Source organism: Doryrhamphus excisus, chromosome 21 (genome assembly GCF_030265055.1).
Source record: "Doryrhamphus excisus isolate RoL2022-K1 chromosome 21, RoL_Dexc_1.0, whole genome shotgun sequence".
In the NCBI taxonomy this organism is placed as follows: Eukaryota; Metazoa; Chordata; class Actinopteri; order Syngnathiformes; family Syngnathidae; genus Doryrhamphus; species Doryrhamphus excisus.
The window spans coordinates 9,389,427-9,414,338 of NC_080486.1; the positions used below are offsets into that span (position 1 = coordinate 9,389,427).

At 41.0% G+C, this 24,912-nt stretch overlaps 1 protein-coding gene across 1 annotated transcript in view; it reads right to left on the minus strand.

The window, feature by feature from the left end:
• gpr158a (G protein-coupled receptor 158a) overlaps window positions 1-23,723 on the minus strand; it is a 60,958-nt gene extending 37,235 nt beyond the window's left edge. The window contains exons 1-4 of the mRNA XM_058060605.1: window positions 23,610-23,723; window positions 22,674-22,955; window positions 19,900-21,283; window positions 10,615-10,720 (exon numbers count right to left, since the gene is read on the minus strand). Coding sequence (XP_057916588.1) covers window positions 10,615-10,720; window positions 19,900-20,738 — 945 coding nt within the window. The 5' untranslated portion in view covers window positions 20,739-21,283; window positions 22,674-22,955; window positions 23,610-23,723. The remainder of the gene's footprint in view (window positions 1-10,614; window positions 10,721-19,899; window positions 21,284-22,673; window positions 22,956-23,609) is intronic.
• Window positions 23,724-24,912: the final 1,189 nt, after the last annotated feature.

Here is a 24,912-nt window from a genome sequence, read left to right on the forward strand (position 1 = left end):
TGTGGAGGAGCGGAGCAGGGAGGGGAAGGGGGGGGGGGAGCAGCCCAGACGGCGCAGCCTGCCTGGCGGTTATCTGCCATCCGTCACATGTCGTCTCAACTCCGGCGAACTCCGCGTAGCCACAACTATACAGGTCATACAGGAAGTTCCCATTTTCATAATCTCATATTGTGTTTTAAAACAACACAATTTATATAACAAATATAACCGCTGCTAATATTTTTAATAACAACGGCGACACAGGCGGTGACCTACTTTTTTTTAGTGGGTGGCTCATGATGTTAATTATGTTTGATGATGGCGTTCTGTTGATACTGAGCAACTCGGGCACTGATATTATTCTGGCGCCGGCCACGGGAAAGAAATTGCTTACTGCATTAACATAATCGTTAATTAGCTCCACGAGATTGAGATGACTGGCCGTGGAATCTAATATGTGCGTGTTTAAGGTAGAAGGCTACAGTAAATATACACCGGCACCATTGAATGAGATATAATTAGTATTATTAGTATTAGTAATGGCACGGTGGTCGAGTGGTTAGCGTGCAGACCTCACAGCTAGGAGACCAGGGTTCAATTCCACCCTCGGCCATCTCTGTGTGGTATTCCGGTTTCCTCCCACATTCCTCCGACATTTCAAAAACATGCTAGGTTGCTAACATGCTAATTGGCTACTCCAAATTGTCCATAGGTATGAATGTGAGTGTGAATGGTTGTTTGTCTATATGTGCCCTGTGATTGGCTGGCGACCGGTGACCGGCGACCCTTGTGAGGACAAGCAGTAGAAAATGAATGAATGTTAGTTTTCCGGCTGCACGTTGTACAGGTAGTTTGCGTACAGGCCACACAGCGAGAAGACCAGAGTTCAATTCCACCCTCGGTCATTTCTGTGTGGAGTTTGCATGTTCTCCCCGTGCATGCGTGGGTTTTCTCCGGGTACTCCGGTTTCCTCCCACATTCCAAAAACATGCTAGTTTAATTGGCGACTCCAAAAATTGTCCATAGGTATGAATGTGAGTGTGAATGGTTGTTTGTCTATATGTGCCCTGTGATTGTATATAACAGTATAGTGTATAAAAATATTGTATATAACAATATAACAGTCACTAAAGTCATCATACAGCAACTTCACACTCAAATATACAAACATGTACCAATATGAGTATATAAAAAAACAACTCCTTAAAAGTTTTCCCATACTGTATTGCATCTGAGCAACACATTCATTGGGGTGCTGCAATGACGTTAGCCCCTCTCTGGGCTCCTCAAATAAAGACACAGATCATCAAAAGTATAAGATGCAGATGTATTTACTACACTAAAACGGTCTGAAAGTTTAATGAATGTTAAGGAATGTTTCCTCCCACATTCCAAAAACATGCTAGGTTAATTAGCGACTCCAAATTGTCCATAGGTATGAATGTGAGTGTGAATGGTTGTTTGTCTATATGTGCCCTGTGATTGGCTGGCTGGCAACCAGTCCAGGGTGTACCCCGCCTCTCGCCCAAAGACAGCTGGGATAGGCTCCAGCACCCCCGCGCGACCCTTGTGAGGAAAAAGCGGTAGAAAATGAATGAATGAATGAATGAGTATTAGTAATTTAAAAGGTATTCAGTAATAATAAACCAAATATACATGAATCTATATTTTCTGCTCAAAGTCTAATTAAAGAGCCTCAACTCTCTCGGTATGAAAAAGTGCAATGACATCACTTCTCTTGTGATTTTATTTTTACGCTAATTGAGCTGCACACGCCAAGTTCTCATGACTTCAAACATTCGTTCTCCACCGTCACCTCCGTGTGACACCAGGCAAGGGAATTAAAAAAAAAAATGCTAAAAGCCCCCCTCCGTCATGCTAATTGATGCGGAGGCCAGCGTCTTCTTCCACCTGACCAGGAAAAGCAGCAAGCAAGCAAGCAAGCAAGCTCGCCTCGACTGCTGGCTAATTAGGACCCGACGCCGTCCCTCCGACAAGAAGAAGAAGCCCACATGCTTCCCGTCCAGCTCAGCAGCTAATCAAGCGCTAATAGGCCTCTGTAGATATTTGTAATGTTCCTTCAGCGTGCTACACACACCCCGAGGATCATGCGATAATTACAGAGTGAACAACAGAATGCACAAAAGGAGGTAAAACGGAGAGCACAAGTCTGGGGGGCGCTGTCTATGTCTATGTGTGTGTGTGTGTGTGTGTGGCAAGCTGTGAAGTGCCAGCTCAGGATGTGCATAAAGGCACCAGGGAAATTAGCTTGTGTTTATTTTAAAAGGGGTTGTACATGCTCTGTTAAACCCTGCAGCATGGAGGCAGCTTCTCATGACACCTAATTAGGTGCGTGCGCACAATAGGAGCACAAATATGGCTTCCGTGTGTGTATATGTGTGAAAGAAACACTTATATGCTAGGACTAGGTTAAAAAGCCGTAGCATTTCGGTATGTGGAATCAAACTATGGAATGGATTGAGTAAGGAAATCAAACAATGCACAACGATGAGCCAATTCAAGAAACAATACAAGCAGTTGATGTTGAACCAGTCATGGTGTGCTATACATATCACTATATTGACAGTTACTATGGTACCCATTATGTCATTGTATGGTCATATCACCTCGTACTTCGGTATGTGACAAAAAAATAAAATTTAATAAAATTAAAATAAATAAATAAAAACTATATTAGGAAAGCAGGAAGGTACTATGGTACCCATTATGTCATTGAATGGTCATATCACCTCGTACTTTGGTTCGTGACTAAAATTAAAACTAAAAATTAAAATAAAAATGGATTGCCATATTCCAAAAAGCGTGTAATTTCTTAGAAAATTAGGTTGTGTAAAAATGTACAATATTATAGAATAATATCAAAATAATACAGAAAAGCTGAAATCGTAAAAAAAACAGCAGAAATGATATATTTTTTCAAAAACCAAGAAAACAAACAAGAAAAAAATGCCATCTTAATAATAAATAATAAATAATAAATAATAAATAATAAATAATAAATAATAAATAATAAATAATAAATAATAAATAATAAATAGACAAAATGTTATTTTTTTAAAGTGGGAATGTTATGAAAAACAAAAAAAGCTGCACTATTTAGAAACAGAATTTAGAATATTAAATAATGAAAAATGAAATATTAAAAAAGTCTAACTGTATTGGGATAGGCTGCACGGCGTCCGAGTGGTTAGCACGCAGGCCTCACAAAAAAACAAACAAAAAATAAATTATATTCGGAAAGCAGGAAGTGAACAAATGTAACAGTTACTGATTGTAAATGTGTAAAAGCTTTGCTTCTTCCTACTCCTTTTGGACATGTGGAACTGTGAACTGATTATGTGATGCATTCAATTGCAATCTGATGCATGTTCAAATGAAATAAAACCATTACCATTACCATAATAATAATAATAATAAAACTGAGCTTGATTTGCAGATGATCAGGCATGGATGATCTAACACAAAGGTGAAGTGGACGGACTTCAACAAGACAACGCAATTTTAAACTCATTGTACATCACAAGCAGCCACACTCGGTTCAAGGAAACACATCTAAAAGGTCTTTAAATGAGGACAACCACCAGCAGGAGGCGAGCAAGGCCGAAATGGCTTGTACTCCACTTGGGTGCAGTCCAAAAACCACAGCTTAAGAGAAGGCCTACGGGTCTAGTTAGCTTAGCATTGCTTTTGCAATCAAAAATAACACATCCATAACTGAATCAATGTGCACGAAATTCTTCCTGGCTCTTTTTTTAAATCATCTATTTTGGTCCACTGCAGGCATGAAGACTGTACTACTCTCTCATCTAATCTCACGGGTCCTTAAATAAACGGCAACGCTACTTTCTACATACTTTACACCCCCTCCATTAATCCTCCACGGGATGGATGTTTGGTTTCTCCCTCTTGCCGCCCTTCAATTGACTGCATTTAAAAACCAAGGCTGACCAAGTAGCATGTGAGACTGGAGGGTCACTTCTGCTACAAAAAAAACAAACAAAAAAAAAAAGGCAAAAAAGGCTTCACTACACATCTTAAATGAAAGTCTAGAACTTGAAAGTTTCTATTGTTTTCCTTGGTGGATAGATTATTGATAAAATGCATTAAAAATAGGTACTGACAGAATTGTAGTGAACACTTGCTATGTGTAGGACGCGGGTATAAAAGGGAGCGCTCTGATTCGCTGAGAGTTTACGTGCCGACTGCCATGGCAACTTAAAAAAAAAAATAATGAATACATACTGAGCGTCGAAATGTGTGCAGAGTACAACAAATGAGTACACGTTGGCAGGTATGCAAAATACAGTAGTATTGTCTCCACTACAGCTATATAAGACGTCTTTGTGAGGACGCTGAAGTGTAATCACAGCTTTGGTGAGGTCCCCGTTAAGCAGGGGTCTCAAACTCAATTTACTTGGGGGCCACTGGAGCTCAGGTCTGGGTGAGACTGGGCTGCATCAGGTTTTCCAAAAAAAAAAACTAATTTATTAAAAACAAAAAAAATTTTAAAACTTCGCTTTGGTTCCAATTTTCTACAATAAAAGCTCTGATAAAAAACATTCCACTGTTCTCAAATATCTTAATTTTTATTTTTCTACACAAAATAAGATGAAAAATAAATCAACAAATCAAGAATAAAGAAAATCAATCAGTAATAAATAAATAAATATAATAATAATAACAAAACGGCAAATAATAAAAACTTAAGAAACCACATATAGTTGGTGGGTAGACAAATTATTTTTTTCTGATTAAAATGAACAAAGCATTATTAGAGCCCTGTAGACATGACAAAACACGACTATAGTCACATTTATACCCTTTTTATTTACAGCATATTGCGCAACCGCAGGGTCTTGAGACACATGCTAACTCGCAAACTAGAGAGCTAGCGACCTAAACGGTAGCCTTCAAGTTATTTCCTTTAAACTTAAATAGCCAAAAACTTACCACTTCCACACGGATAGAGAGGATAACTATTAACAGTTATTTAACCTTTAACATGAACATGAATCAAACGTAATAATTTTTTCTGGGTACATGATACCATACAGCATCCATATCAAACATTAAACTTTCATATCAAGGCGGGGGCCTCAAACTAGTGTCCTGCGGGCCACATTTGGCCCGTGGGCCGCGTGTTTAAGACCCCTGCCGTTAAGTTAATGAGCAATTAGCCTATTTATAACCTCATGACCATACAGTTACTTAAATATGATGCCTTTCAAGCCCCAAACCATATCAGCAGGTCAAGAGGGGTCTTGACTAGGGTCCCTTGTGGGAATCACGACCTCAATCACTGTACGCTGATGTGCTGGTGCAATCGGACATTCCCAGGATGCGGAAGCTAAAGCTGTATTTCTAATATTAAGTGTGTGTGTGTGTCTCGAATTGAACACTTTAGTCAGTACACTTCAATATGCACAATAATAATGCTTGTTTTGGAAATTAGCTAACCAAATTAGCAAGAAATAACATTGTTAAGACGTTACCGCCTGTGTTTGTGTGCTGTAACCACGGCGCTATGCAGACAAAAGGTGTCTGTTAGGGTGTGAAACACCGCAAAAGCAGCCTTAAAATAGAAACCATTTCTGTCTCCAGGAATTATATTAACAGCTTCCAATGAAAGGCAGAGAAAAATCTAAATTTAGCACATGAGGTAAGACGTAGCACTGCGTGTTCCAGACTTCTTTTGTGCATTTGGAGCGTTATTAACGTTTGAGTCGACTCGGTGGCTCGGGTGGATATACAAGTTCTTGAACCTGTGGCATTTTGTTAACATTATTTGCCTTCATTTGTGCTTATTTTTCTGTTTATATGATATTCTATGCTCTTATCCAACAGTGATTTTGTTCCATGTTTTGACTATAAAGGAGGCTTTATCGTCTAATTTGCATATCAGGATGTATGAGTTTGCAACAAATACTGCAGGAGACAGGAACCAAAAAAATCAGTTTAAAAAAATAACCGCGTCACAAAACAATCTGAGGTCGCATGGTTGCTTAGTGGTTAGCATGTAGGCCGTTACAGTCAGGGTTCGAATCTAATGTGCATGTTATAATCTTATGTGTGAGGGGTCTCAAACTGAACTGGAGGGTCAAAGGGCAATCTAGAATGAAAGTGGTTGGTTTTTGTACTGTCCCTCAAAATTTGAGTGTCTAAACCAGGGGTCTCAAACATGCGGCCCGCGGGACAAATGTGGCCCGCAGGACACTAGTTTGAGGCCCCCGCCTTGATATGAAAGTTTAATGTTTGATATGGATGCTGTATGGTATCATGTACCCAGAAAAAATTATTACGTTTGATTCATGTTCATGTTAAAGGTTAAATAACTGTTAATAGTTATCCTCCCTATCCGTGTGGAAGTGGTTTTTGGCTTTTTTTTTAAGTTTAAAAGGAAATAACTTGGAGGCTACTGTTTAGGTCGCTAGATGTCTAGTTTGCAAGTTAGCATGTGTCTCAAGACCCTGCAGTTGCGCAATATGTTGTAAATAAAAAAAGAGTATAAATGTGACTATAGTCATGTTTTGTCATGTCTACAGGGCTCTAATAATGCTTTGTTCATTTTAATCTGAAAAAAATTAATTTGTCTTAAGTTTTTATTATTTGCTGTTTTATTATTATTATTATATTTATGACTGATTGATTGATTTTCTTTATTCTTCATTTGTTGATTTATTTTTCATCTTATTTTGTGCAGAAAAATAAAAATTAAGATATTTGAGAACAGTGGAATGTTTTATCAGAGCTTTTATTGTAGAAAATCAGAACCAAAACAAAGTTTGTTTAATTTTTTTGTTTTTGATTTTTTTTTTTTTGAAAACCTGATGTGGCCCAGTCTCACCCAGACCCTAGCTCCAGTGCCCCCCCCCCCCCCCCCCAAGTAAATTGAGTTTGAGACCCCTGGTCTAAAGTCAATGGGTTACATCCCATGTTTATGTTCTTATTATGGCCAGGCAGATAAAGAACAAGCTAACATGGCTGCCAAAGTGATAATGTGTGTTTTGCCTGGTTATCTTCACAAGTTAAAAAACAGCTGGTAGTCAAGATTACCAATACAAAACAGACAATAAGACGTAAATCCCACAAAACAAAGACCGCCGGGTCGCCGACAGGTCACTGTTTGTCTTGAATTATCTCCTCTTCGTCGCTGAATGAGCGTCTACCATTCTTATTACAATCCAGCGATGTAATGAGACTCAAATGAAACACCCGAATAAACCAGCAGCAAGTGTTTTCTTTCCAACTAGGAACCCGGAATAACTGTCTTTCCCATTTTAATAGGCCCTAAGAAGGCCATTACGCAACAAATTGCACATGCGAGGGGGAAATACCTGCGTCGGGGAAAACACGGCAGTAAAAACAAAATGAATCCTCGCCTCTCTGCTAATACGGGGTCGACCTTCGCAGATGCTTAGAAGGAGTAGCACTTGCGCTAGCGCTAGGAAGCTGAACTTTCCGATTGAAAATGCATCAATATAGGAGCTCATTATTATATTAATGGTAATGGTTTAATTTCATTTGAACATGCATCAGATTACAATTGAATGCATCACATAATCAGTTCACAGTTCCACATGTCCAAAAGGAGTAGGAAGAAGCAAAGCTTATTAAATCCTCCCCCTCCATCTGGTACTTTTACAATCAGTAACTGTTACATTTGTTCACTTCCTGCTTTCCTAATATAGTTTCAGTTTTTTTTCATTTCATTTTTTATTTTATTTTTTATTTTTTGTCACATACCGAAGTACGAGGTGATATGACCATACAATGACTTTTGAATGAAATGAATACATTTTACAATCAGTAACTGTTACATTTGTTCACTTCCTGCCTTTCCAATATGACTTTTTTTCAATTTTTAATTTTTTTCCCCAATTTTTATTCAGTTTATTTTTATTTATTTTTTGTCACACACCAAAGTATGAGGTGATATGACCATACAATGACTTTTGAATGAAATTAATTAATTTTACAGTCAGTAACTGTTACATGTGTTCACTTCCTATCTTTCTAATATAATGAAATTATTTTTAAAAAAATGTTTTCCGATTTTTACTTCAATTTTTATTTAAATTTTTGTTCAATTTATTTTTATTTTTATTTCTTTTTTGTCACGTACCGAAGTACCAGGTGACATGACAATGACTTTTGAATGAAATGAATTAATTTTACAATCAGTAACTGTTACATTTGTTCACTTCCTGCCTTTCTAATATAATGAAATTATTATTTTTTTATTTAATTTTTCCCCCAATTTTTATTTCAATTTTTGTTCAATTTATTTTTATTTATTTTTTGTCACTTACCCTAAGTACGAGGTGATATGACCATACAATGACATAATGACCTAATTATAGCCCGTGATATTAGTAACTTTACCCTTGCAGTAGGTCCTTAAATGCAGTAGATATATTTTTCCCAGCTACAAGTACAATGGACAAGAAAAAACGGAGTAAGACAAGCAATGCAACAGATAAATCGACAACAAAGACACAGATAAAAATAGTTGACGGTGCACTAAAAAAAGAACAAAAGCAGATGACATCAAATCGCTTTTAGCCTGCTTGCCTTGACACTTGAGATGTTTTGTCCTACTATATACAAACAGCTCTAATTAAAATAAGCTACTAAAAACCAGGAAGTGGCATTCTGCCACCTCTGCATACTGTACATGTCGCTGTACACTTCTTCTCAGGTTAGAGCAGATATGATGCTAATGAGTGCCCCCCCCCACCTACTACCCGTGCACGTCGGAAGCCGTCATGTTCCGAGATGCCTCTCGTCTTGTAACATGACCGCGGAGGCTTTCATCATGCGGCTGTAAGCAGGCGCACTCCTGACACACTGGTGCACTCTTGGCACTCCCGGCATCATTACTGTGCAAAGGCAGCTGAAATGTATACCGGTAACAATGTACCCCCCCCACACACACACCCCTTTGCCTAAAGCCTGTCCACACACACACACATATATGAACACACATGTGTTTCCGTCATTGACTGTCCACAGAAGGGTGGAAGTACTCAGACAAAGGGGGTGATTAATTATTCAAAGGGGGGGGGCTCACTGCAATCCATTACATCACATGCATTATGAAGCATCTGATCTACAGCGAGTCCTAAAATCTATGCCTCCTAACGACGGATGGAGCGACAGCTAAGGAAGCAATCGGAAGGGGGGGGGGGATCGATTTGCACGCCGCTAAGGTGGCGATCAATTGTGTCATTGTGTTTTTGTGACACTCGGTGTATTTGTGTTACTGTTACTTGAAATGTTAATACAAGATTGGATTATTTTCTTTGCCAATGGATGTTAAAGTTGTTATACTGGCCCCCTGATGACCTCAATTGACCCCTTGGACTTTTTAATTTAGAGCGTTGACCAAAATTACGGCAATTTTGACAGAATTTATGCCACTTTGTGTGCCTGTAGCTTTAATGCTAATGAGCTGTGTTTGTCTATAAGAGTCTATCACCAGGAAGTAGCCCTACAGGAGTGGACGTTCCACCTCAAACCCGTGACAGAATGTGAGTGTGAATGGTTGTTTGTCTATATGTGCCCTGTGATTGTATATAACAGTATAGTGTATAAAAATATTGTATACAACAATATAACAGTCACTAAAGTCATCAGACAGCAACTTCACACTCAAATATACAAACATGTACCAATATGAGTATTTAAAAAAAACAACTCCTTCTGAGCAACGCATTCATTGGGGTGCTGCAATGACGTTAGCCCCTCTCTGGGCTCCTCAAATAAAGAAACACATCATCAAAAGTATAAGATGCAGATGTATTTACTACACTAAAACGGTCTGAAAGTTTCATGAATGTTAAGGAATGTTTCCTCCCACATTCCAAAAACATGCTAGGTTAATTAGCGACTCCAAATTGTCCATAGGTATGAATGTGAGTGTGGATGGTTGTTTGTCTATATGTGCCCTGTGATTGTATATAACAGTATAGTGTATAAAAATATTGTATATAACACTATAACAGTCACTAAAGTCATCATACAGCAACTTCACACTCAAATATACAAACATGTACCAATATGAGTATTTAGTAAGTAATTAGCGACTCCAAATTGTCCATAGGTATGAATGTGAGTGTGGATGGTTGTTTGTCTATATGTGCCCTGTGATTGTATATAACAGTATAGTGTATAAAAATATTGTATATAACACTATAACAGTCACTAAAGTCATCATACAGCAACTTCACACTCAAATATACAAACATGTACCAATATGAGTATTTAGTAAGTAATTAGCGACTCCAAATTGTCCATAGGTATGAATGTGAGTGTGAATGGTCATTTGTCTATATGTGCCCTGTGATTGGCTGACGACCAGTCTCTCGCCCGAAGACAGCTGGGATAGGCTCCAGCTCGTCAGGATAAGTGGTAGAAAATGAATGAATGAATAAAATGGTAGCATATAGCGTTTAGTTAAATGCGTATTTGGGTTGAATGGCATCATGGAGGAAGAATGATCTCGCCACTTTTACCGCTTCGGTGTCATTTAGTAGTGACGGAGTGATGTCCGCTAAACTCACGCTTTAGAGAGAGAGAATCAATGTTCTGTCTGTTCCACGCACACACACTCACCTCCATCGTGGTCAGGTTGCAGTGATGGGTTCCAGCAAACCAGCCATCAGTGGAGCATTGGTCGATATCAACATCCTGGAGATTAATGTCCACTCGTACCACGCCCCTACAAGACAGGAGGAGGCAAGCGTCAACCTGACTGAGGGAACCCAACATGGCCGACCTTTATAGTTTGTCATTTTGGTGGGAAATGTGGATCAATCCCATGTTTCCAATAAGTAGCACGTGCTTAATCGGGGAATAACAGCGGAGTTTGTTCACGCTTCGACACATTGCCACTGTGTTGTGTTCCTCCGGGTGTACAGCAAGCCAGTTAACTGCATTCGACTCCCAGCGGACGCCAGGCGAGCGCCGCGCTTTCCTCGGCCCGCACGTCTGTTATTAATAACTGCAGCTACCGCTTCCGCCTCGGGCCACGCTGACCTCGCTCTATTCCGCCGCACCGCTGCTTGCTTTTTTTTTTTTTTTTTTTAATAGTCCTGCTTGGAGAAATTACCTCCGTTTCACTTGGATGTTATGCAATAACAGGAAGAGACGCATAAATGAGTCGGCAATGCACAACACAGCAGCAAGAACTTCAGAATTTCTTGTTTTCATATTTGTATACAGATGCATTTTATATGTAATACAGAAAAGTGATATTCCATTTTCAAAATGGTGGTATATTAATTTGGTTTGGTTTTCACAATTAATGTGTTCCAAAAGTAAAAACGAAAACTGAAAGAAAGGCAATTTTTCCCACCCAACTAATATGTTCCTGACAACCAAAAATATGAACAAAAAATACACAATAATTATACTTGGAAATGCACAAAACAATGCAACAAATCATATGAAGAAATTTCTACTTTCTAAGCATGATTTTTACCACTATGAGAGCTCTGTACGCATTAAATAACACCCCTATAGTCGCCTTTACACTCTTATTATTCTTTGTTTACACATTGCTCAACTGCAATGCGCAGTCTATATGATCACTGCAATTACACTTTAAACATAGCATGCTACTGAGCTAACTACTTAGCCTCAGATTTCATTCAATCATTTTCTACTGCTTATCCTCACAAGGGTCGTGGGGGGTGCTGGAGCTGGAGGCGGGGTACACCATGGACTGGCCGCCAGCCAATCACAGGGCACATATAGACAAACAACCATTCACACTCACATTCATACCTATGGACAATTTGGAGTCGCTAATTAACCTAGCATGTTTTTTTGAATGTGGGAGGGAACCGGTTACAAACAGGACAGGGAAGAAGGACAAAGTAAGAAGCCAAAATCTTACCACTTCCACACAGAATGAGAGGAGAACTTATTTTCAATATGTCATGTGGAACATGCCGTGGCTGACTCCATGTCAGTGTGAATGTAATGTAATATAATATAATGTCATGTCGGGTTAGCGCGCAGGTCACATAGCTAGGAGATGTGGGTTCGATTCCCCGCTCGGGCATCTCTGTGTGGAGTTTGCATGTTCCAAAAACATGCTAGGTTAATTGGCGACTCCAAATTGTCCATAGGTATGAATGTGAGTGTGAATGGTTGTTTGTCTATATGTGCCCTGTGATTGGCTGGCGACCAGTCCAGGGTGTACCCTGCCTCTCGCCCGAAGACAGCTGGGATAGGCTCCAGCACCCCCGCGACCCTCGTGAGGACAAGCGGCAGAAAATGAATGAATGTTAGTTTTCCGGCTGCACGGTGTACAGGTAGTTTGCGCGCAGGCCACACAACGAGAAGACCCGAGTTCAATTCCACCCTCGGCCATCTCTGTGTGGAGTTTGCATGTTCTCCCCGTGCATGTGTGGGTTTTCTCCGTGTACTCCGGTTTCCTCCCACATTCCAAAAAACATGCTAGGTTAATTAGCGACTCCAAATTGTCCATAGGTATGAATGTGAGTGTGAATGGTTGTTTGTCTATATGTGCCCTGTGATTGTATATAACAGTATAGTGTATAAAAAATATTGTATACAACAATAAAACAGTCACTAAAGTCATCATACAGCAGCTTCACACTCAAATATACAAACATTTACCAATATGAATATAAAAAAAAAACAACTCCTTAAAAGGACCTGACAAAACAAACACTCTTTTTCACTCACACGCTTTTTGAAAATGTGTCCCTCTGAACAATATAAAGGGAAGAGAGTTTAAAAGAGGGAATAAGTGAGCAGCCCAGGGACGTGCCAGCAAAGGCATCAGTGTGGCCATCGAGGCTCTGAGGAATATCACATGGAGCACGAGCTTGGAGGCGCCCCAGGAAAGTGAAGCACTCCCTCCTTTCATCCGCCATTCTTTGAGGCTCTAAAGGCCAGGTCTGCTAAGGGAGAGGAGCAGCATCCCCACCAGCGGGTCGGTCTTTCTGACGGCTCAGTCAGGCTTTGCTAACGTACCGCTATTATGAAGGTGACTGTACTCCTGTCTGGGTAATTGCCTTTTAGCCTACGATGTGATCAACACAAGTCTTAAGTTGTGCAATCCCTGCTCAGGATAAGTGGAATAAATGGACAAAGATTGGACAAGATTGGATTATTTTCTTTGCCAATGGATGTTAAAGTTGTTATACTGGCCCCCTGATGACCTCAATTGACCCGTTGGACTTTTTAATTTAAAGCATTGACCAAAATTCCGGCTTTCATTTTTTCAATTCATTCAATTTTGACAGAATTTATGCCAGTTTGTGTGCCTGTGGCTTTAATGCTAATGAGCTATGTTTGTCTACAAGAGTCTATCACCAGGAAGTAGCACTACCGGAGTGGACGTTCCACCTCAAACCAGGGACAGAATGTGAGTGTGAATGGTTGTTTGTCTATATGCTGCAATGACGTTAGCCCCCTCTCTGGGCTCCTCAAATAAAGACACACATCATCAAAAGTATAAGATGCAGATGTATTTACTACACTAAAACGGTCTGAAGGTTTAATGAATGTTAAGGAATGTTTCCTCCCACATTCCAAAAACATGCTAGGTTAATTAGCGACTCCAAATTGTCCATAATTATGAATGTGAGTGTGAATGGTTGTTTGTCTATATGTGCCCTGTGATTGTATATAACAGTATAGTGTATAAAAATATTGTATATAACAATATAACAGTCACTAAAGTCATCATACAGCAACTTCACACTCAAATATACAAACATGTAACAATATGAGTATTAAAAACCAACTCCTTAAAAGTTTTCTCATACTGTATTGCAACAATTGTAACAACATTGTAAACAAATAGAACGTGCACGGTTTCCAGCACAAGAAAAGAGGCCTTTTCATGTTGCATTATGTCATGGAGCCATTTCCATGCAAGAACCGTGCAGCCTCCCGGAGGAAAATGTCTCTTAAGTGACAGAGATGCATTAAGCTGACAAGAGTAGGAGAAAGTAAGGCGAGTCTCGCTGCCGGGCAAGATGCCGCCATGACAATGCGACCTGGGTCACTTTATTGAGTTGTGTCGCCGGTCATCCGAAGAAAAAAAAAAAAAATCACTAAATAAAATACGGCGCCCTGTGGCGAAGCAGCTGTCAAGGAAAGCAAATAAAGACTCCTCTCTGCTGCCATATTATGTCATATACGTCTTGACACTCATTAAAAAGTGCGAGCGTCAGGATGGATGGAAGACGCTCGGGTGAAGCACAGACAAACCCCGGCTGACAGTTAAGAGAAATCAGTTTGCTGACGGATAGCTCGGGCTGCTAGCGGTGACACGTCCATGAGAAAGAAATACAACGGAACACTGATAAATCTCATCAGTGAAGGAGCCGAGTCTATTTTTTTACTTAATGTGCAATTTAAAAGACAGTTTCAGTCACAATATAGAGCAATGATTTCCTGTGCAGTGGGGATTTATCCAATTTTACTTAATTACTCTGTTACTGTACCAAACAAATAATATGTAGGTGGACGTCATGTCACTAAACTAATGAAGGAGCGTGTGATAATTATCAGATCCATCATGAATTACGACGTCTTATCAATAAAACCAATCAGTTTAAAAAATAGCTGTCGGAACTTGTAAATAAACATGGTGTCGATCATGTGGGACTTGACAGGAAGATATATCTCCAAATGCTCCAAAACACAAAGATGGAAAAAAAAACCATTGACCTTCCATCTGAAACAGCCGCCCGGAGCTTGTTCCTATCATTGCAGTGTTTGAAAAGTGCAAAAAAAAGTTTGCCATAGACGACAAAGTGCTAGCCGGATCTTGTTAGCATCGGAGACATTCATTCATTTTCTACCGCTTATCCTCACGAGGTAGCCTATCCCAGCTGTCTTCGGACGAGAGAGGCGGGGTACACCCTGGACTGGTCGCCAGCCAATCACAGGGCACATATAGACAAACAACCATTCACACTCACATTCATACCTATGGACAATTTGGAGTCGCTAATTAACCTAGCATGTTTTTGGAATGTGGGAGGACACATTCCTTAACATTCATTAAACTTTCAGACCGTTTTAGTGTTGTAAATACATCTGCATCTCATACTTTTGAGCCCAGAGAGGGGCTAACGTCATTGCAGCACACCAATGAATGCGTTGCTCAGATGCAATACAGTATGGGAAAACTATTAAGGAGTTGTTTTTTTAATACTCATATTGGTACATGTTTGTATATTTGAGTGTTAAGTTGCTGTATGATGACTTTAGTGACTGTTATATTGTTGTACACAATATTTTTATACACTATACTGTTATATACAATCACAGGGCACATATAGACAAACAACCATTCACACTCACATTCATACCTATGGACAATTTGGAGTCGCTAATTAACCTAGCGTGTTTTTGGAATGTGGGAGGAAACATTCCTTAACATTCATTAAACTTTCTGACCGTTTTAGTGTAGTAAATACATCTGCATCTTATACTTCTGATGATGTGTGTCTTTATTTGAGGAGCCCAGAGAGGGGCTAACGTCATTGCAGCACCCCAATGAATGCATTGCTCAGATGCGATACAGTATGGGAAAACTTGTTTTTTTTTAAAAATACTCATACTGGTACATGTTTGTATATTTGAGTACGCACAAACCACTCAGTCCCCGTGCAGCCAAACTATAACATATCAAAATATTATGAAGAATCCCCATGGCAAATCCCCGTCACCGAGCTCTGTTTATCCAACATGAGTGTACTTTTAAGGATAAACCTGCAGTAATAATATTACAGGTTTATAATCCCTTAACGGGGCAACTGAACGAGCATCAGCCATAATATTATCAGAGAAGCGGAGATTACTGCTCGTAGTAAGCGCTCGCTCCCTTCATTAGCGGCAAAGATCTCTCTCAGCGGAGAAAAAGGTTTTGTTCTGTGATGGTGACATTTACTGGCTGAAGGCTCCGTAGTACTGACGAGGGCCGCGGAGTCCCAGTTTCATCAGCAGTCACACCGGGAGCACCTCAGGGGGATCTTTCACCCACCATCATTCTCTACATTCATCTTGGTTTACTATAAAACATGATAATGCTCAAACCCAGGGACATTCTATTCTATTTGTTTCTGGATTGCATCCATGTGAACAGATGCTGACGGCCTCTCCTGGAGCACAGGGGCCTTCGACTCTGGGGGTCCCATATAGCACTAAAGCTACGCTGACTCTTTATAAAACACAATTCTGCCACAGAATTAAACAATCTGGTTTTATATAATGTTCTTTGGTGATGTGACTCCTACCTGGGAGACGTAAAAACTAAAAGCTAACAAGTCACCTTGCATGCTGCAGCATCATCACAAAACAACAGGAAGCGAGCAAGCAAGGGGGGCATTAAATAGCTGAAATCAAGATGGCCCCCCACACAAGGTTGTTGTTCTACATCTTACATTATTAATTCATTGGTGCATTGATTGCGTATTCAGCTAGAGGGGGATGATGTCTGAATGGGGACTGGTGCTGGGCCTCCTCGCCACTTTAGGCTAGGTAGTGAGCTAAAGGCATAAAGGATGCTGGATAGACTCAATTGCTAAAAAGATATATTTTTGACAAACGGCTAGCTCCTTCCGCTAGTTTGATGTTGATAGTCTCCGATTTTGTATCAACATTTGCAATGAAAGCTGCCATTTCATAACGCTTGTCTGTAATGAATTCATTTATGAGTTTCTGTTAGCCTCAATGCTAGTTTTGAGGCCGGATTTTAACAAAGCTAACTGTTGAAGCTAGCGCTACTGTTCGGGGGTCACATTTTTTTCCACTTCTGATTCGACCCACATACCTAAATTCCAACACCGGAAGTAGCCTGATGCATTGTGACCTTGCGGTGAAGCTAGTCGCTAGCCGGCTAGTACCTAGCAGGTGTGGTGTGGCGAGGTGTCACTATGCCAGTAATGTAGTTCTTGAGTGTAGCAGTGTTAATAACAATAACAATGTTGCTTTAGCTTGATTAATATGCAGGTCATATTATGACTATAATGGCTATAAATAACTAGTAATAGTATAGACCTCGGCTGCACGGTGGTCAGGTGGTTAGTGCGCAGACCTCACAGCTAGGAGACCGGAGTTCAATCCCACTCTCGGCCATCTCTGTGTGGAGTTTGCATGGGTTTTTTCTCCGGGTACTCCGGTTTCCTTCCACATTCCAAAAACATGCTAGGTTAATTAGCGACTCCAAATTGTCCATAGGTATGAATGTGAGTGTGAATGGTTGTTTGTCTATATGTGCCCTGTGATTGGCTGGCCACCAGTCCAGGGTGTACCCCGCCTCTCGCTCACCCGAAGACACCTGGGATAGGCTCCAGCACCCCCTGCGACCCTTTTGAGGATAAGCGGTAGAAAATGAATGAATGAATGAAACTATTCCACAGGCTGCACGGCAGTTGAGTGGTTAGCGCGCAGGCTTCACCGCTAGGAGACGTGAGTTTGATTCCACCCTCGGCCATCTCTGTGTGGAGTTTTCATGTTCTCCCTGTGCATGCGTGGGTTTTCTCCGGGTACTCCGGTTTCCTCCCACATCCCAAAAACATGCTAGGTTAATTAGCGACTCCAAAAATTGTCCATAGGTATGAATGTGAGTGTGAATGGTTGTTTGTCTATATGTGCCCTGTGATTGGCTGGCGACCAGTCCAGGGTGTACCCCGCCTCTCTCACCTGAAGACAGCTGGGATAGGTTCCAGCTCTACCAAGGGCATCTGTTTATAAGGAAAATGATTATTCTCATAATCAAAATTCCATAGTAACTCAAACCTTGATAGGTTCTCCATATGGCATGTGCACCATCCTTCTCCAAAATGTAGTGCTATTGGTATGCTCCTATGGTACCTTATTCCCATATATTGCATCATTAAGGACACTGTGTGACCAATACAAAATGCTACCTTGTGTCTTCCCATCGATCCAATAGCAAGGGGGGAAGCCTCTGCTAAGAAAGAGAAAACAACGGCAGCCAAGTGCTCCTTTGATAAAAGTGGGACATCATCTCAGAGACTCTTGGAATCACCTTCACAAACGAGTAAAAAAAAAAAAAAACAATATCTCATTAACCATCAGATTAGTTTGCAATAACTGCATGTACCTGATAGGCTATTACTGTATAATCACTGCAGCTTTTGACTCATTTGCAATCCATGCCTGCCTGCAAGCCACTGAGAGTGTGTATCAATTAAACATTCATTGAAGGCACTACACACACACACACACACACACACACAACTAGTGATCTGGATTAATTATTCATTGAGAAGATGTTGGTCAGGATTCTATGGAGCGCTAACACTTGACTCTTCCCGAGCATATCAGCACTGCTAGCGTAAACATGACATATTACAGCAGCATGAGGAAAAACAGATGAAGTGAAAGCAAACAGGAAACGTTTCCATTTTATACCCCTGCAAGTTTGACTCATCCCCAATGAAGAAAATGACACACCAAAGTGTTTGTGTGGAGAAGTGGGAGTGTGGAGGGAGCGCTGAGCAAGTTGGAGAAATGAATTAGGCCTGTAGCCGGAGATCTCCACCGCCGTTTGTACATGGCGGGGTTATTTTTAGCACCTCGACAAACCGCAGGAGAGTTCAAACCCCCTCAATTTAGTGGCGGTGTGTTTTGGGAGGAAAGAGCGCTGTGAGTAGACGGCGAGATGATGGCTGAGGTTGGGTGGTCATAAAAGAGCTGTGGTATTTTTGTGTAGGGTGGGGGCGAAGGTAGCTTGAGAAAAATCAAGAAAAACCTTTTTTTTTTCTCCAAGCCTGCTCTGTACCTTACAAAACTATGATATACTTTAATGTACTGTTAATTATTACTATCATATTGTACCTCTAAAGCAGCCTTTGTCAGTTTATACCCAATTTCCACTGTCAATAAAGTTTTTATTGATGATCAATATTATGCTAATGGTTTTATTTCATTTGAACATGCATCACATAATCAGTTCACAGTTCCACATGTCCAAAAGGAGTAGGAAGAAGCAAAGCTTATTAAATCCTACCCCTCCATCTGGTACTTTTACAATCAGTAACTGTTACATTTGTTCACTTCCTGCTTTCATAATATAGTTTAAGTTTTTTTTTTCATTCATTTTCTACCGCTTTTCCTCACAAGGGTCGCGGGGGTGCTGGAGCCTATCCCAGCTGTCTTCATGCAAGAGGCGGGGTACACCCTGAACTGGTCGGCAGCCAATCACAGGGCACATATAGACAAACAACCATTCACACTCACATTCATACCTATGGACAATTTGGAGTCCTTTTAAGGAGTTGTTTTTTTAATATTCATATTGGTGAATGTTTGTATATTTGAGTGTGAAGTTGCTGTATGATGACTTTAGTGACTGTTATATTGTTGTATACAATATTTTTATACACTATACTGTTATATACAATCACAGGGCACATATAGACAAACAACCATTCACACTCACATTCATACAATTTGGAGCTGCTAATTAACCTAGCATGTTTTTGGAATGTGGGAGAAAACCCACGCATGCACGGGGAGAACATGAAAACTCCACACAGAGATGGCCGAGTGTGGGATTGAACTCAGGTCTCCTCGCTGTGAGGTCTGCGCGCTAACCACTCGACCGCCATGCATTTTTTGTTTTGTTTTTTTAGGCTACTTATGGAAAAACCTGAACTGACTTGTAAACACAACTAAAGTTAGCATAGCAGGTTTTGAAAAAGATATTTTCTTTATTTTGCTCAAGCTGCCCTGAAGTCTTCTGTCCCACCACACTTTAAAAACTCCAATGTAGTTAATTAATTAAAGATATGTTCATGAGTCTGGAGTAGAAAGTGGAAACGATGCCTTCAAGGTCCAAAGACGTGAACATGTGTTAGATAATAAAAGGATACTGACCGGAATTCTGGTGCCAAGTTGGGCCTGAGGCCGTAGAAAGCAGCTGATAAGGTCAAAAGCCAACGGGGGACATAATTCCCATCTTCACACTCCAAGTACGGCACAGACCACTTGATGTGAGTCTTGTCCGGGATAAAAGTTTCCCCTCTCCGAAGGGAATTGTCTTGGCTCAGCACCCGCTTATGGAAGTTGGGCTTTTTCCTGTTCTTGACACCTTGGAACCAGTCGTTGTCTGCGGTACGGTTGTGGGGATGATGCCGGGCCACGTCAGAGAGGTCTTGGAGCAGAATCTCTGCCCCCACTCTGGTGGCTTGCAGGTGCACCCAAGGCCCGGAAGTATGAGAGGATTCGGTGCTGAAGGTGACGACAGCCCGGTGGATCTTGGCATCCCCGAGTAAAATGCTCCTAACCAGGGCATGGTACCACTCAACATCTCGGAGGAGACTCTGCTCCCTGGACCTGTTGGCTTGCAGCACCATGTTGAGGAAGTTGGTGGCTTGCATCACCGCATCCAGGACTCCGCTCATGGAGCCATGCGGACTCTCGTGTGACCTTCCCCGCAGCGAGGTGAGCTCGTACCTCCGCGAGCAGTTGGCCTGCTTCAGAGCGCCGGAGTCGCCCGTGTGGAGGAACTCGTCGATCGCGGAACTCGGCCTCGGCTCTGCCGCCTCCCCGGCGTGTCGCTGCGGCGCGCGGAGATGCAGCAGCCGGTGGCTGCGGTGCGTCTCGCCGCCTCCGTACACCACCACCAGCCGGTCCTCTCCTCCTTCTTCTCCTCTTCCTCCGTGAGCGATCACGAAGCCAACGTGCACCAGCAACGCCAGCCGGAAGACAGCCATCTCCCCTCCAGGACGCGTCCGCAGATGTTTATGAGGGGGGGTGGTTTGCAGGTCGTGCGGCAAAGACTCGAACCAGCCGCGCTGCTAAACCATACCTCGGCCACTTGTGGGATCTACCAAGCCTTTTGTGAACCACAAGGAAACTCCTTTCGCTGTCCTCGATTGTCCTCATTCACCGATCCCTCATGGAGCTTCTTGGTGTGTGGAGGACGGAGGATGTCTGCGGCGGGCGTCCTCCAAGCCTGCAGACTGAATCCCCAACCAGGAGGAAAGGAGGAGGCGGTTATTGTTATATTTATATATTTTCTGCAGGCACCGAGCCAAGCTGGGAGCTTCTCGCTCCGGATGACACTCCGCCCTCTTCCGACCACAACAAGCATTCAAACCGGCCTATAAAAGCGGGCGGAGGGACCCACCGAGGGAACTGGGCGCTCTTAAAGCCCGTCTTCCTCATGCTCTCATAGGGCTCTTTGGAGCACCGTGGATCCGCCCTATGGTCGCTTCATCTGTCAATCACGGTGAAAATGTTTGGTGGAGACGTGACACTGTTTTGAAAGACACAATCGAGAATTGTAAACTATTTAAATTTTAGCTGACAAATATTGCAAAAAAATTGCATTGGGTTCTACCATATCTTACTTATTATGTGGGGTACTATAAAAGCCATCTTCACTAATTAAACTGCAAAAAAAAAAAAGGTCAGTAAGGATAATTCATAATACCGCCTACAGGGAACATACTAACTCCTTATTTCTAAAATCACAAATACTTCAACTTAATCTTCAAACAGCTAAAATAATGCATAAGGCTAAAAATAACCAATTAGCTAAAAATGTCATCCAATACTTCTCTACAAGAGAGGAGAAATATGATCTCAGGGAAGAAGTACATTTGAAACACTTATATGCTAGGACTACGTTAAAAAGCCATAGCATTTCAGTATGTGGAATCAAACTATGGAATGGATTGAGTAAGACCCTCAAACAATGCACAACGATGAGCCAATTCAAGAAACAATACAAGCAGTTGATGTTTGCTAAATACAAGGATGAAGAGTCTTGAACCAGTCATGATGTGCTATACATATCACTATATTGACACTTACTATGGTACCCATTATGTCATTGTATGGTCATATCACCTCATACTTCGGTACGTGACAAAAAAAAATAAAATCAAATAAAATTAAAATAAATTTTAAAAACTATATTAGGAAAGCAGGAAGTTACTATGGTACCCATTGTGTCATTGTATGGTCATATCACCTTGTACTTTGGTACATGACAAAACAAAAACAAACAAAAAAAACCTTAATCTATATTAGGAAAGCAGGAAGTGAACAAATGTAACAGTTACTGATTGTAAAAGTACCAGATGGAGGGGTAGGATTTAATAAGCTCTGCTTCTTCCTACTCCTTTTGGACATGTGGAACTGTGAACTGATTATGTGATGCATTCAATTGTAATCTGATGCATGTTCAAATAAAAATAAAACCATTACCATTTTATTGGAGTTTGTAGCTCTTTCTAATATTTGTGAACCCTTTTTCATCTATAATAAAGGTATGTGTCAATCAAAACAGAACATTATTGCATACAATTGAGCAAGCGTAAGCAATAAAGTGGACACTTGCATTGATGATATTGACGTTTACACTAATTGCATGCAGTAAATGCATTCATCTCTGTATTGATCTGATGTTTAGTTCAGGCGCCAGTCAGAGGGGAGGGGGGGGTTGTTAATTCTGCAGAATAAATACTGTGACAGGAAATTTTAGCAGCCATATGGCAAATGGGAGTGTGTGCCTAATTTAGTGTGAAACTCTTGTAAATGTTAATATCTAGTAAAGTAAAACATCACACCCCAAAATGGATGATAATGCAATGCAAAATGGGGTCTAAAAATAAAGTGGGGTCTAAAATTTTTTGACGTACCATTATGTTAAAAGGTCATTTCGGAATGACATCCATCCATGTTCTATGTCTCATCCATCTGATCCTCTCTTTTTATTCCTCCAGGGGTGGGGGGGTAACGTGTCACGTCATGGTGTGCAACCCTGAGGCATCCAGACCTGGAAGCGGGACGGCGAAGAGGGGGGTTGACAGGCCGTGACGGAAGTCAGGGGGGTGACAGAGCTGGCAGAGACGGCGAAGTCCAGAGTAAGAGCGACTCGGAGGTCCAACGTGTGACATCTGGAAGCGCACACACACAGCAGACTGCAGGGCGGGGGGGGGGGCAATTCATTAGGAAATATCGATCGTTTAAAAAAATTGCTATTATGTCTAATGGCGTTCATGAATCGGATTTAAACATGGCTGCTAAATGAATGGAGCGTGGAAGAGCGATTAGGATGCTGTGAGGTGTCATTGCAAGCTCTCAAATGTGTTGCCGTCCGACTAGTGTGACACTTGTCCATTTCGTTAACGATGACGTCGGCGGCAATGAGACAAGTACGGTTTCATATACGGTAACGATTGGAAAAAAAAAAAACAACAAATACGAGATATATGCAGTGAAGCTAAAAATTTGCGGCACGGCGGTCGAGAGGTTAGCACGCAGACCTCACAGCTAGGAGACCAGGGTTCAATTCTACCCTCGGCGATCTCTGTGTGGAGTTTGCATGTTCTCCCCGTGCATGCGTGGGTTTTCTCCGGGTACTCCGGTTTCCTCCCACATTCCAAAAACATGCTAGGTTAATTAGCGACTCCAAATTGTCCATAGGTATGAATGTGAGTGTGAATGGTTGTTTGTCTATATGTGCCCTGTGATTGTATATAACAGTATAGTTTATAAAAATATTGTATACAACAATATAACAGTCACTAAAGTCATCATACAGCAACTTCACACTCAAATATACAAACATGTACCAATATGAATATTAAAAACTCCTTAAAAGGACTCCAAATTGTCCATAGGTATGAATGTGAGTGGTCCAGGGTGTACCCCGCCTCTCGCCCAAAGACAGCTGGGATAGGCTCCAGCACCCCCGCGACCCTTGTGAGGAAAAAGCGGTAGAAAATGAATGAATGAATGAAAGCTAAAAATTCATGAAAATCCAGCAAAACATCAGCCTGATGGATGGCGGACATCACACTTTCTTTGCAAGTGTGAGCCATCTGGCTTGTCAATGTTAATGCGCTTCCAGTTGGAGAGCGTTGTGAATACATTATCCGAGTCCGGCTAAAAAAATTTGTCCATAGAGGGGTCTTACGTATATTGATGCAAATGATATTGATGACCACCCACAACCAAAAGCAACATCTATCCATTTCCTGTGAAAGAAGTGCAGTCATGTGTGTGTGTGTGACAGTCACAGATCATATCTTACCTCAAGCAGGATATCACAGTGAAGGTGACGGGGATGACACAGGAAGTGATGGAGAATAAAAAGAGACGACATCTGTGGTGCGACTTGACAGCCTGACACTCCTTTGCAGGGCAGTATTTTGCAGACACCTGCGATGAAGGGGGGAACATGAAAGTGAGAATCAAAGTCAAAGGAGTATTCTTGTTGGGGGCGGCACGAGTGCTGCAGTTGCGGTTCATTGTAGGGAAAGTGGGCCGCAGTTTTCAGACGAAAAGTGATGGAGTGGACCATCATGTCTCATCCAGACCAGATGTGGGATGGAAAAAAGATGGAGGAGTGCAAGGTGTCGAACATATCAAGAAGTTATTCCAGTGACAATGTGTGCAGCGCCATTTGGATGCTCACTATGAGTTGTACTCACTTGTGTTGCCAGATATGTAGACAATAATATCTGGCAACACAATGATTTTATTTCTAAAATCACAAATATAGTTCATCTTCAAACAGCTAAAATAATGCATAAGGCTAAAAATAACCAAGGATGACAAAAAATAAAATTAAATAAAATTAAAATAAATTAAATAAAAACTATATTAGGAAAGCAGGAATTTTTGGTAAATAATGGTACCCATTATGTCACTGTACGGTCACCTCGTACTTCAGTACGTGGCCAAAAAAAATAAATTAATCATAAAAAAAACTAAACTATATTAGGAAATAATATAATAATAAACAAATAAATAAAATAAAATAAAAAAACACCTTAAACTATTGAGAATGAAGGTTTTATGCTAGGATACGTCAATTTTGAAAGAAAATTACACTTAAATTATGCAGGATTATAATATTTCTCTAATTTATCT